This window comes from Pinus tabuliformis, chromosome 9 (assembly GCF_031772625.1).
Source record: "Pinus tabuliformis cultivar Carrire ecotype Pingquan chromosome 9, CPIR1, whole genome shotgun sequence".
NCBI classification, from domain to species: domain Eukaryota; kingdom Viridiplantae; phylum Streptophyta; class Pinopsida; order Pinales; family Pinaceae; genus Pinus; species Pinus tabuliformis.
This window is the reverse complement of record NC_142307.1, coordinates 623,858,827-623,874,004: the sequence shown is the minus strand read 5'-3', so window position 1 is coordinate 623,874,004 and position 15,178 is coordinate 623,858,827. Positions and strand designations below refer to the sequence as shown.

The 15,178-nt window shown below is 37.4% G+C and overlaps 1 protein-coding gene across 2 annotated transcripts in view; it reads right to left on the bottom strand.

Moving 5' to 3' along the window:
* LOC149150150 (pectin acetylesterase 8-like) overlaps window positions 1–15,178 on the bottom strand; it is a 390,610-nt gene that overhangs the window by 324,367 nt on the left and 51,065 nt on the right. For both annotated transcript variants that reach the window (XM_089445213.1, XM_089445212.1), the window contains exon 2: window positions 14,422–14,504. In XM_089445213.1, the coding sequence (XP_089301339.1) occupies window positions 14,422–14,504 (83 nt within the window). The remainder of the gene's footprint in view (window positions 1–14,421; window positions 14,505–15,178) is intronic.

The window sequence follows — 15,178 nt, the reverse complement described above, 5'->3', positions numbered from 1 at the left end:
ATGGAGGCATTGTTGAACATTGCAGATTGGTACGCCTCACCTAATGGCACCTTCATTAGGATGTACAACGTGGATAAGGCTCTGCATTTGTTGCCGAAGTTTTCCACAGACAAGCTGGTCATGCAGGAGGTTGCATACCACATCTCGACAAGGTTATCAGTTGGACTGCACAGGAAGAAGAAGGCACCATGGCATATGCTTCCTTTGCGGATTAGGTTGTACGCGATCCGGAGTTTGAAAGAAGCGGATGTCAAGGTCGAGGACTTCAAGAAGTTTAAGTTTGGCACCAAGAGTTTCAATCCGTACGATCCACATGGCTTATGCAGGGACCACTATATGAGAGTGTACTATCCTTGGATCCACAGGGCATGTCATTGGCTAGAGGAAGACCCTTGGAGATATTGCTATAACTCCTCTAGGCTCAATGAACCAATCAGCATGGCAGTAGAGTGGCTAGCAACACTCAAGGCAACAACACCACAAGGAGCAACGACAACAGCAACGGCAAGCAGCAAACCTGCGCAAGACAAAGGTAAGAGGAAGATTGCTGAAAACACAGAGGTGGAGCAATGCTACAAGTTTAAGGAAGATCCACTTGTTGAGAGAGTAGCTTTGGAGATAAAAGCAAAGAAGCGACAGCGCGACAGGAGAGGAGCGCAGAAAAGGAGAGATAAGCAAATATTGGAAGAGATGGAGAGGAAGTTGTAGGAAGTAGAGCAGAAGCTCAAAGAAGAACAAGAGTTGCGTAGAAGAGTTTAGGAAGCGCAGCAGGGGCAAGAATAAGAACAGCGAGAAGTGCATGGCACACAGACGGAGAAAAATGCACCAATACAAGTTGAAGACTCAGATCCAACAGCAGATGATGAACGGGGTGAGAAACCACAGGAACAGGAACTTGCTCAGCAGGATGAACCGATAGTAGAACAGATGAACACGAAGATGGAAAAGCCGAAATAGGATCAGGACACTGACCTCATGCCAAAAGCAACCGAGGTCACCCCATAGGCTTCACCAACTCCAGCAACAAAGCAAGTCCCAAGTGAACAAAGGGATACCATTCTCCTTGAGGATAATCTGAGAACAGATGTGTACAACATAGCCTTTGATGAGTCACAACCTAGATTTGTACAAGCATGCAGAGCACACATCCCAGATGAGCATGCATCACCTCCGGACTTTGAAGAACCGGTGATTGTGTCAGATGTGCGAAGACATTCAGCTGTCTTGCTCGATGCTACTAAAGCTTATGCCAAAGCCACGAGCTCAAGTGTCAAGTTCTTGATAGCAGAAAATGAGCGCATGGCTAAGGAATTACGAGCAGCCAGGTAGAGAGAGAAACAATCAACAGGATCCGCTAGAGCAGAGATGAAGAAAGCTATACTTGCTGAAATATCATCCCTTGAGACAGTGATGCGGAGACTATATGACAGGTTCGTCACTGTGCACAAGGCAGTTGTCCATCTACATGGTCATCAGCAGCGCTGCACCAAGATAGTGCGAACACTCATAGATATACATGTCGTTGTTGATCATGTACAGACATGGACAATGAGGTACAAGGGAGCCCTACTTCACTTGCACAAGATGATGAAGCCGCAGGTAGAGTTGGACAAAGCACGCATCCGGAGTCTAATCCAGAACTATGAGGAACTCCTGCCGCTCATCACCAATGTTGAGGCTTCGTACGCATGGTTGTTCAAGAGTTTGGATGTTGTGGTGAGAAAGTATGGCACCCCGTCAATTGGAACACTCACCAAAGCCAAAGAGAAGAACCAAGTTTGACTGGAGCTCGACGCGTACTTTGATCAGTTGATGCACATGGCTACCAGCGCAGATTTGCAGATCAACGCAAAGAACATGCAGAGATACGTTGTCAGTCCCGCTGTGCTCAAGACTAAGTTGCGCATGTTACAGGACAAGTTGGACAAAGATTCTAGATCAATATACCCGGAAGCGATGGAGGCAAGAGTTCGTTTCCAGAAAGACATCATCAAACAGTAGACGAACACCATTACACAATACCAAGATTGGCATCAGTTCATCACCAAAGATCACGGAGAGGATGTTGACGAGTTGGTCTTTCCACAACCGTCTGAGTCTTAGTGTTGTCTTATCTGGCTAACTCAAGCCTATTTTTGTCCCACATGGGTATATGTGGAAAATGTATTATTATTGTAAACATGATGTAAAGTGAAATTCCAAGTGTCATTAGTGGAATGCAAACAGTCATATGTAATGTAAAGAGTTATATGTAATGAAGTTGAAGAGTCATGAGGGTAGTCCAAGAGTCACAAAGGGGAATGTCAAGGGTCACCCCACCCTTTATTATAAATAGAACCTCATAACTCAGAACAGGCTTTTGGGGAGCCAAGTTTTTGCTAGGCATTGCTTAGAGAGGGCTTGGAAAGTATTGTGACAAGCCTTGGCTTCTGCACAGTGCAGAGCGAGTACATCTCTTTGGAGGACCAAGCAGTGTTGACTATAATGTTCCACTATTGGGGCTAGTGGTTGTCATGGTTGTATGTATGGATAGAACTTTCACTTTATATAATATAACAGAGGCAACACATCTTCATGCATATGTTGTTATTGTAGTTCGACTATTCTGGTTACTTTATAAATATATGTTGTTTAACTTACGCATTTGTGTATGAACTATTTTGAATACGATTGTATGAATCTGGTTGAAGTCGTGTTGTTGGTTTAACTCATCACTTTGGATTGTCGACTATTCTACTTTCCAGCTTGTTGTCGCACAAAATGTCTAGGCACCATGACAACGGCTCAGATCGGGGGTTGTCACACTAATCCCCAATCCCTCGGTTTGAGTAGTCTCCCAATGGCAGACTAAGGGGCATAGACCCTATGGAAATGGAAAAATGAAAGATTATAACGGCTCAGATCGGGGGTTGTCACACTAATCCCCAATCCCTCGATTTGAGTAGTCTCCCAATAGCAGACTAAGGGGCGTAGACCCTATGGAAATGGGAAAATGAAAGATTAGTTGGGAACCAACCAACCTCAAAAACACAGCTAAGCAACCAATATTTATTTTAGATTGCACAAGATTTTAAGGATTCAAAATGATTTGAAAAAAGTGATACCAGTGTATTGTGGAGTCAACTATCTTGCGAAGAAAATAAGGTTCAAATAAAGGATGGGAAACTATTGCTGAAAAAACTCAACTGTCTCATATGCAAATGCAAAACTTAAAACTATGTGAAATGCGGGGACTTGGTTAATTTTAATTAAATGAAGGCCTAAAATTATTTCTGAAATATGTCTTAAATGTTACTTAACTTAAGGCTCAGAAAGGTGGTGATCTAAATGTGAAAGCGGGGACTTATACTAGCACTACAAAATGTAAAATCTGCACAAGTAATTATTGAAATGCACAATGGACTGAAATATAAAATGCTAGAATAAAACTCTTTTAAATTCAAAAACTCATTTGTATGAAATACTCAATCAAGACCATTAGATGCATAAGTAAAACTAGATTAGTCTTACTTGCATAAGCATGTAAAAGCAAATGAACTTCAGAATTTAAACTAAATGTCTTAAACTCATATCACATTAATGAAATATCAGTCTAGTAATTTGCTCTTACATCAAATGTTAAAACCAGCAATATATTCTAAAACAACAGTCCTGTAACCATGCAATATTCAAAAATTTCTATGTATAACATCAAAAAAAATTAAATGACAAACTGATAACTACAATTCAAAAAAATTATGAGTTTAATTATTTCTAATCTATTAATGTATTTGATCTGAAAACTCAAAAATAAACTATCGAACAGCACTAAAACAATTTTCAAAAATTTGTTTGCAAAAGTTACTGAAACTAACTTCTATTTTTGCAATTATACAGCAGTAAAAATGTAAATTAAATCTACTACTAAATCCAGAAAAATTCTGAGTTTAATTCTTTCTGAGTTTAAAACTTGCCAATGCTCTAAGTTATCTGGAATGGAAGGTCTGAAAATAATTTCCATTTTAATCTTATCCTTCACTAATTCATCAGACAACTGCAAGGTAGATGCGGCTACAACAAGCTCATCGGCCAAACTATTTTGCTCTCTTGGGATAGCTTCGAGGTCAAGAGCGTCAAAGTATTCCAAAATATCCCAAACTGCATTCTGATAGTTTCTCAATCTCTGATTCTTACAAGTAAATTTATTTTTAACTTGCATGATAACCAAATCAGAGTCCCCCTTAATATGAAGCAATTTAACCCCTAAGCCCTTTGCCAACTCAAGGCCCAACAACAAAGCTTCATACTCAGCCATGTTGTTGGTTGCTCCAAATTCTAATCTATAGGCAAATTTGAAAACATGCCCCAGGGGAGACTTCAACACAATCCCAACACCTTTACCATGCCTAGATGATGCACCATTGAAATGCATATACCATACTTGACTCTTCAGATCACTTATCTTTTCGTCAACCTTAACTTCTGAGGGTATTATGGAATTAGACAAAATAGCATAATTCCCCAACTCAGGTTTGTCAGTGATCACCTCATTATGGGGTCTCTTAGGATCTTCCACATGGAATCTCCTTTCTAGCTCCCTATTTAGTCTAATGAATCTGGAAACTCTAGGAGAAGGAATCATAGCATATGACCAATTCATTTGGATACTTCCTCCTAGATCAGAGGCCCATTTCCTAGACAATAACATACCCCAAGCATCAGGAACATCAACTACAACTATGTCCATCACGATCATAATGTCAGGGTAGACAGACAAATGGACTTGCAAATCCTTTATTAACCCATGAACTTCGATTTTCTTAGAATCCATGGCATATATGTTGTAGTAAAGCATGGAAATCCTTAAATTTAGTTGTTCCATGACCCTCTTGGTCATAACACAAGCTAAAGCGCCTGAATCTAACATGCAATTGTACAACCTATAACCACTAACCATCAAGGTAATGAAAAAAGGTTAATGCTCATTGTTGTCAGAATCCATATTTTGCAAATACACAGGAGCATCCTGGTAGACAGTCTCAGGAACCTTGTCTTGAGTAACATTAATATGAGAATTCTCAATGGAATTTAACAACTTAGCCCTTTGGGAAGGGATTTTCAAAACTTCGGTGACAAGAACCCAAATTTTGGAATTGTTCAACCATGGGGCTAAAATTTCGAAGGGGGGCATGATTATCGCTTTGATCTTTATCCCTTCTTTGATAAGTTAGCCCCTTATCTCTCGCAATTTCTAAGATTTGATCTGGAGAGGGCCTTTCACCGAATAATTTAACCAGCATATCATTGTCATGGTCAAAATTATTGATACTATAGGAAGACGCGAAAGGTCTGACATCATGACTATGCTCCTTAACCCCCTCCCAATTTTCATTTGATAGGTGAGATTCCCTACCAACAACATTAATTTGGTTACTTGCCCCAAAGATCCCATTATCCACAATTCTCTTGATAGTGAGGCAAGTAGCTTCTTCATGCAAGGCATCACAAGCCCTACAATATGGAGGAGCATCCTCAACAAGATTGGCAGATTCAAGGGGATTTGGCAGTTGATGTTCATTTGATTGCCCTTTCCTCTGCCAAGCATTATTATTTTTGTTATTATTTCTAGGTTGGGAACTTTGAGCTTGCGACCTTTCCATTTGGACCAACCTAGATTGCAGAGTACCTATCTCTTTAGCATGGTTAGAGATTAATTTTGCTTGGTTAAGCTCCATGCTTTCCAACTTTTGAAGTAACTTCTGCATAGGATCATCCTCAGATTCCTTAACTTCTTTACCCTTAGGCTCTTTTAGCTTTGTGGAAGATCTATCAAAGCCTGGAATCTCAGATTTTCCAGATGCCTTCTTATCCTTCTCAAGCTCTTCGGCTAAAGTTTGACATTCCTTATAATCAGGAAGTTTAGCACATCTTAATTCATAAGAGGTGTCAACATTAAAGGCATCAATGTAGAAGTCCTGGAGAGATTTATCAGGAGGTTTATAATCTTGAGGTAATTCCTTAACGATACCATTAAACCTTCTGTTAAATTCCTCAACGGTTTCATTCTCTTTTTTCTTTATGATACTTAAGGCTTTAACCAAATGCCTTTCTTCCCTCTTATCTCCAAACTTATCCTTAAAGGCATTAGTAAGAGCTTGTAATGAATTGAAGGAATGATCAGGTCTTTCGGTGAACCATTCTAAAGCATCCTCTTCCAAAGAGAGCACAAAGAGCTTCATCCTCACATCCTCATGAGCAGCATTAGCACCACCCCATTTGTTAATGAAATGCCTAAAGTGATTAAGATGATCTTTAACGGTTACCGCATTATTGCCTTGGAAAGCAGGCAATTTATCCATACCTGTAGTAGGAAGATCATGCGGGTAACCCTGAATGTTAGCGAAATTGCAAGGAAGATACAAGTCATCCATGATGTCTTGCTGAATGGGATCTGAAAAAAGCGAATGGATATCAGAGAGAGCTTCCTGTCCAAGATTATCAAGGTGTGCACGGGAAGAGAGCCTGTTTAATCGAACTCTAAAAACCTTTTCAGGATCCGGAGTGGGATTAATCAGGGTACTTGGATTCCTTCTAGTGCAAACCCTTGTAGGAAATGAATAAAATGGAGTTGCCACTTGGACAAGAATCTAACTCAAACACCTGAGATGAAAGATGAAGGATAGAAGATGAAAGATGAGAATTGTCGTAAAGCCAAGGTCCAATAAATTAGTCCTTGGCAACGACGCCAAAAAATGTTGGCGTTGCCGGCAAAAATGATAAAGATGATATGAGGAGAATGAAGATAAAATGTCGTTGAAGTGCTGAGAATAAAATATCCTCGACAACGGCACCAAAACATGTTGTCGCACAGAATGACTAGGCACCGCAACAACGGCTCAAATCGGGGGTTGTCACACTGATCCTCAATCACTCCGTTTGAGTTGTCTCCCAATAGCAGACTAAGGGGGGTAGACCCTATGGAAATGGAAAAAGGAAAAATTAGTTGAGAACCAACCAACCTCGGAGACACAGCTAAGCAACCAATACTTGTTTTAGATTGCATAAGATTTTAAGAATTCAAAATGATTTGAAAAAAGTGATACCAGTGCCTTGTGGAATCAACTATCTTGCGAAGAAAATAAGGTTCAAGTAAAGGATGGGAAACAACTACTGAAAAGACTCGATTGTATCATATGCAAATGCAAAACTTAAAACTATGTGAAATGCAAGGACTTGGTTAATTTTAATTAAATGAAGGCCTAAAATTATTTCTTAAATATATCTTAAATGTTACTTAACTTAAGGCTTATAATGGTGGTGATCTAAATGTGAAAGAAGGTACTTATACTAGCACTGCAAAATATAAAAACTACACAAGTAATCACTGAAATGCACAATGGACTGAAATGTAAAATGCTGGAATAAAACACTTTTAAATTCAAAAATTCATTTGTATGAAATACTCAATCAAAATCATTAAATGCACAAGTAAAACTAGATTAGTCCTACTTGCATAAGCATGTAAAAACAAATGAATTTCAGAATTTAAACTAAACGTCTTAAACTCAGATCAAATTAATGAAATATTAGTCTAGTAATCTCCTCTTACGTCAAATGTTAAAACCACCAATATATTCTAAAACAACGGTCCTGTAACCATGCAATATTAAGAAATTTCTATGTATAACAGCAAAAAAAAATGACAAACTGATAACTACAATCCAGAAAATTTTTGAGTTTCATTCTTTCTGATCTATTATTGTATTTGATCAAAAAACTCAGAAATAAACTATCGAACAGCGATAAAACAATTTTCAGAAATTTGTTTGCAAAAGTTACTGAAACTAACTTCTATTTCTGCAATTATACAGCAATAAAAATGTAAATTAAATCTCCTGCTAAATTCAGAAAAAATCTGAGTTTAATTCTTTTTGACCTATTAATGTATTTGATCTAAAAACTCATAAATAAACTACCAAACAGCAGTAAAACAATTTTCAGAAATTTGTTTGCAAAAGTTACTGAAACTAACTTATATTTCTGCGATTATACAGCAGTAAAAATGTAAATTAAATCTGCTGGTAAACTCCAGCTAATTGCAAATCTATGTCAATATTAACCTTGTTTTCAAAATGGAATGAGGAAAAATTAGAGGGTGTGCACCAGTCAACCCTTAGGGGCCTGAAGACACTTGGAGGTATGCTGCTTGAATTAGTGGAAATTCTCCAATTCCAAATGCCAAACTCAGAAAATTTTGAGAAAAATTGTTAAAATTTTGAGAAAATTTTGATAAAATTTTGTTAAAATTTTTGGGAAATTTAAGGAAAAATTTAGTGAGAAAATTATGGTGAAGAAGGTTGCAAAGATGAGAGGCCTGAGGGCGGAATGATAGAGGTTGAGAATGAGGTTGGAGATGGCCAGCACTGGGCCTCAAGGCCCTAAAAAAAATTGCCCACAATCCTTCTGAAATTTCTCTTCAACCTGCAAACAAAATGGAGATGCCCTCTAGGGCTCAAATCTCTCTCCGGAATCCACAAAAAGCACTTGCAATTTTCATATTTTTTCATGCACAAATAAAATGCATAAAACCTTAAAGCAAGTACATACAAAAATATGAAATAACCAGAACCCCAATGAATTAGAAATTTTCTATTTACGAATCTACAATAATATTCTACAAATCTAGCAGATCTGTAGATCAAAGCCCTCTATTAGCCATATTTAAACAAATTTTGCACAATATTTAGAAATAAATTTGAAATTTTAAAGAGGCACAAGCCCAAGAAAAATGATGTAAGATATTCTATAAAATGACTTCAGAAACTAAAAAGACAATGGGCTCTTTTAGATTCTGCAAACTAGGAGTCAGTTGGTCCAGCTGAGGACTTCCCCAAACGCCCAAAAATGATCATAAAATCATTAAGAAATAGAGATACCTGCTACTTCTATCAAAACAAAATGATATTCTAAAAACCCAAAAATCTGTGCAAGATACCTGTACGCAAATCAATCCTCAAAGGCTATTAACCAACAAATGCAAATAAAAGCAGCAAAGTATTTAGAATAATATTACCACATAAATCTTAAAGAGGAACAACACGATCTAAAACCCCAAAGTCTTTGCGTTTTATTAACCAGAAAAAGTTACAAGACCTTTCTTAGAGCAAGTACACAATTTAGAAATCGGCTCAAATAATGGAGAAAGGCCTCTCATTTATAGAAAAATTCTCCAACGGCTAGTTGGCTAGATCCTCGTCAAAGCAATCTTAGTCGTTGATGAAGATCAAATGATCTTTTAATCGTCACCGTTGAAATAAAATTATTTTTTGAGGAAATTCGAATTTCACTTTTAATTTCCTTTCAATTAACTCAAAAATGATTATTTTGAGTTAATTGCCGCAAAAAGTTGACTTTGATTTAACTACTATGGTCCAAGGGTTCAATATATCTTGAAATTTTCAATATTCCTTGACCAGGGACCTCCAAAAATTAGGAACTTTAAAACCCACGAATTTTAAATGTTGGAGAATTTAATTTTTCCTAGGAACTAAATTAATTAAATTTCTGGATTTAGCATTTTAATTTATTTTAGCTAGAAATTTTAATTAATTGACTCATGAGGGGATTATTAATTTTTCCAACCCTCTAATATTTAACCATGGTGTCTAATTATGAGGGACCATGCACTAACTATTTTTTACATGAAATATTGCAATTCTAACCCATGAAGGAGAAACACCCGTTCATTATAAACCCTCAATAATTACCCATTTCTGCGATACAAAACATGATCTAGTAGACTAGGTGACTTGTAATAAAATAATCTAACCAAATAGTTAGAATTATTTCCAAATCACTTTTACAAAGACTCGATAAATAACACTAGAACTCATTTAAAATCTTGACGACAAAATCCGCCCTAGCTTTGGGGGTGAGGCTAGAGGGAAAAACTCTACCGATCATCTATGTTTAGAAACACACATGAATCAGTGAGACTAAAAACCCCCTAGGATAGAAATCATCATCAAAAAAATAAATTTACCTAAGTTGTTACCTACATTTGTCTACTAGGATCATTTACATTACAAAATGCAAAATAGGTTTACAAAACTCTAGTGTACATATAGATGATAATGATGAATCTATGGATCATTTGAATGCTCGGACATAATGGAAATCCATGCGTGAAAAAATGTACAGCTATGGGGTAGTTGACATGGAGTGGTCAACATAGCTTGTGATGTCATTCAGCTCATGTGTTCCTTTCAGGTTGCATACTATTACAGGCTTCTAAGGGATACACTTCATTTTCCCCTTTCGTGTGTTAGAACCCCCATGCATCTTACTTGACTCGCTGCAAAGTCACACACTTGCTTCCAACAAATATATCACGCTTACCTCTGGGCGTTATCGCAATCAAGGCATAGCCTTACTACCCACTTTTGGGACTCCTACTCCAAACGGTCTGAGGTCTAGTTGGGACTTCTTACCAGGAAGATCCCCTGATATGTTGGCGGGTCCATCACCATCAATAGAACCCATAGTCATAGACAAGCAATTAGATAGTAGATGAGATCTTCTTTAGTGCTCTTCCTTTTACAAGTATTCTTCAAGAGTGATCTCAATGTCCTTTCCTTCACCAAAACTCTAATACCATGTTGATTTTTCAAGTGCAATAGATACAAGCACTAATTTATGAAACACTGATAATTACTTCAAATGATGTAGATCTTAATTTAACAATTCCAATTTAAAATTAAGCAATTACACTTCTTTAATTCAACCATAAAAGCAGAAGGGCAGTAGAGATCACAATGCATAAAGAAAACACAAGATTTGCCCTAGGAAAACCCAGCGACCTTTTCCTTAGAGAAATTATTCACTTCAACAAGAAATACATCTAATGCGACTAGTTAACTATGAGGTCAACCGTCAAATCGACCAACAAGACTATGGTCAAACCTGGTCAAACAACACTCTTGTCAAGTCAAATTTCTATTCTTCAACATCATCCCTCTCTGATCTGCCTAGGCCGAATTTCGGCCTCCTAGAATATGCCTAGAAACTCAACCTTACTGCCTAGAATGTTTTGCCCAGAATTTCGGCCCTGCTGCCCAGAATTTCGCACTACTACCCAGAAACTACCCAAAAAGTCACATGTGTGAATTCAAGGGAGAGAGAGATAAATGCTAGAGATGAATTCATCCTTCTTGTCCTTCTTCGCCCTTCTTCTTCGCACAAAAATTGTCTTGTCTTATGAGAGGTTGAATGGTGCCTTGAGTAGGAGGTTGAATGCTCTTTATATAGTGATTTGTCTGTCTGAATGTGTGTGTCTCTTCACTGGGGTTGACTTGACTTGAGGAGGGCCGACTTGACAAGTTTGGAGCCAAAAATTTAAAATTCAAATTTTGAAATTTTCTCTTTTAAATCCGACATGAAGAACATGTCTCATAATAATTCTTTCAAGGGCTAATCAATGAAAATAACATGAAGCACATGTCTTACAAATACATTATATATTTCAAGGGCTAAAATATAAATTATGAAGACTGACCACAGCTACCAAAGTTGAACACACTGCACACACTTGCCATTGTTCCCAAGCTCCACATGTAGCTCTGAGTCACCCTCTGAAATATTGGTGGACAACTCTTGTGATCTCCTCATATGACAAAAAGCATTATTGTCCACGAACCATGCACCCTTGGATATGGTGCTAGAAAGACAAGACACTAATGAGAACTTAAATTTGGTGGAAAACACACTAATCTGTGAACCTGTTGAAGTTGCAACGTCTGTCTTCCCCTTTCCCTTCTTCTTGTTTGGCCATTGACATACATAATAGCCAACTTATGACATGCAAAGAATTTTACTTTGGTCATGTCTTTCTTCTTTTCAGACCTGAGGTAGCCTCTCCTCCAGAATTATTCTTGGTCGTCCCCTTACCCTTCCTTGTCTGACTGGCAAGAGCAAGATTCTCATCATTGGCCTCGTGCTAGCCACCTTGTAGAGATTCCTCTCGAATCTCCTCTAAGATGAAATCATCCCACAGTGTCTTCTAGTCAGGTAGGTTCTCACATGCCACAATGCCTTTGATGAAGGGAACCCATAACTTACTGAAGCCATTCAAGGTCGTCCTCACCAGATGGCCTCCCAACTACATCCCACTCATCATGAACTTTTGAGATCCTGGTGAGATAGGATGTTATGGTATTTGATTTGGAAATCTCGGTGCCCCAAAGATTCTCCTTTAGCACCATTTTCCTGTTCTGGTTATCAACGATATAATTTTATCAGAGCCTCCCACATGTCCTTGGCAATCTTTTTTTCCGAAAAGATGAGGGATCACAAGATCCTTCACAATCCCGAATAATCCTTCTCACTTTCACATCCTTTTGGTTATGGATGGCCAATAGGGTAGGATCAGTAGGAGGAGTGGGTTTTTGATCTGCAAGCTCCTAGATCCCATTCTCCATCAACACCAATGCTATCCTCTTCTTCCGAGGACTATAGTTGGATTCACTCTCCAATTGGTTTTCAAATCTCAGTCCAATTACAGCCATCCTTTCAACCACCAAATCAAATATTCAACCCAAAAGAATACTTCTGCTGGAAATTATTCTGTTGTAAAACTATGACAAATCGATCTCCCACTTCGAGTTTATTGCTCTGATACCATGTTGGAACTTAACAAACTCAAGCAATACTGAGCCAGAAATGAGATCTCACCCCCAAGATGGATATTTCACAAGTTCAACTCTCTTAATCCCCTCAAGATTAGGTGCTTGGAAATTAGACACCAGAAATTACCCTGGTTACCACCCATCAACAACGATGAAGTCTCAAGAAGTTTCCCATCATGGTTAGAATGAAACAAAACAAAAAAAATTGTATGCATTACAAGAAGTAAATTGTTTGTTAAGGACTTAAAGCATTTTTTTCCTATTGAGGACTTCAACAACTCACGGCTTAAACTAAGCACATTCAACTAAACAATTTCAATTAAAAGTAGTTGCAATCAACTAGCCAAGTGTACCATTAGATATTTAGGATCCAATACCATAAAAATTAAACACTTGACCTTAGCTCAAATTGTATCATAGTCGTAAAATACTATTTCTTTCAAATAAGCCAAAAAATATTTTAAACCACTCATATGTGAGTAAGCGCATCAACCACGTGACCTTCCTAAAATGGGAATTCACCCTCTTTATGTTGTACCATTGCAAATGTCAAGGTTATGGTTAGCACTATTATAGCACATGGGGCAAAACAACATCAAAACATAAAAGACATGCATAAAATATGACAAAACTAGTCTATCATCTATATTCATGAAATACAACTTTGAAACGATCTAGAGACCACAGACTCTAAATTCAGCTTATGTTTTTCTTTTTCAGCCAACAATAATAGATCTGAAAATGTTTCCAGAAAATCATCAAAAGGATGTGAAAGTAAGAGAATTATCAATAAGAAATGTATTCAGTAATTGTTGGAACTTTTAATACCTTCTAAGCATCAGCTTTTGCTAAATAAGCAAAAAGTTCTTGTACAAAGGCAAGCCACAAATTGAAATTAGTTTGAAGTAGAACTCATTTATAATCCGTTTGATTTGAAATTAAACTAGGAAATTTGCAAATTTGCTTTATTCGTCTTGAATAATAATGCATGGAGGTAATTATTGGTAGATGTCCTTGTTCAAGATGAATTTGGATTCCGAAGGACAAATATGGCATGATTGGGAAGGGTCCTATCAGCAATCCTTTATGGAGTGCAGAATTAAAGAGATATATTCTATGATTTGGCCAAATCATCAAATTGCAGAACACTTTTTCAAAAAGTGGCCCATTCAAGATAATGAAATCAGGTGGCTTAAGAGATATCAAAATATCTAGAAATCCCTCTCTTCCTTTAAGAGCAGTGTGCTCGGATGATTGGTGCTTAATAGTAACTGGGCAGTCAAAGATTGGTTCCAACACTCTAGCCTAACAAATGGTTGTGTGATTTCACAAAATAAAAACGGTTAAAGATGCACTTTAGGACAGCAAGGTTTCCAAATTCTTTTGTGATTGGGTTGTTATTGATTTCAATATTCTCTTTGTTGTCCCCTATCCTCGGGGATGAATGTATGCGTACTGCATATAGTCACACCTTGGGTCAATGATATATGAATCTTGACGTTTTCTTTCCCGTTAAACAATGAGATCTAGGTTGCATTTTCTTTCAAAAAAAAGACTTGAAAATTGTCCTTACAAGTGCATGTTCATAGCTAGATGCCAAATTCCAATCAAGCATATTCCTGTATATCACTAGTAATAGAATCATGATTCGAACTCAAGGATGTCCTCAAAATATATTAACAAAGAGAAAAGCTACACAAGACATGACAGGTAGACAGAGAAACAACACAACCAACATTCATTCAATTTAGAGGCAAACCTCAAGGTGAATGAGCCAACTGTTTGATCCTGACCCAAAACCCCTGTCTAGATGGTAACCTGGTGGCGTTCCATCTAGGCAAACTACACAAAGAGACAAAAAAATGAAATAAGAAGTTGTGCATTTAATAATCCTACAAGAAAATTGCATACATAGTAAAAATATTCAAATGCTCGTTTATATTCTAGTTTGCTCTATATTTGGTTTTCTAGAAACAAAAGGCATATCAAATAAAACAGGAAATATAAGAAAACGAATGCCATGGCCATTTATTGCAAAAGTGAAACATGATGCAGTCCTTTAACTAGTATTATCCAAAAAAATTGAGGGAATACCCATGTATTCTATATATATAAAAAAACAGGGTGTCTGCCCTTTTCGCTTTCATTCAATAGTATGTTGTATTCGTGAATTAAATGTAATTACAAATTTCTTTAATTTAGCAGCCACCTCAGCCCATTCAAAGATAAATCTGCCCTTAACATGTTGGTTTGGTTGGGGTTTGGCTTCTTCTTTCATATATTACTGGAGACTCGTTTTCCATGCCTCGGCAAGGGATAGTGTCAATGGCATACTTTCAAACCCTATTCTTCTGCAGTGTCTATTAGGAAGACTGCCACTCATGCTGCGTATTCTAGGTGATTGCAGCTGATGTTCTAGGCTATTTGCTATGAAGGAACAAGTCACAATTTGTAGACTTCCGACTATATATAGAATAGGATAAGCTTATTCGTAGAGTCCAATTTAGGAATAAGCA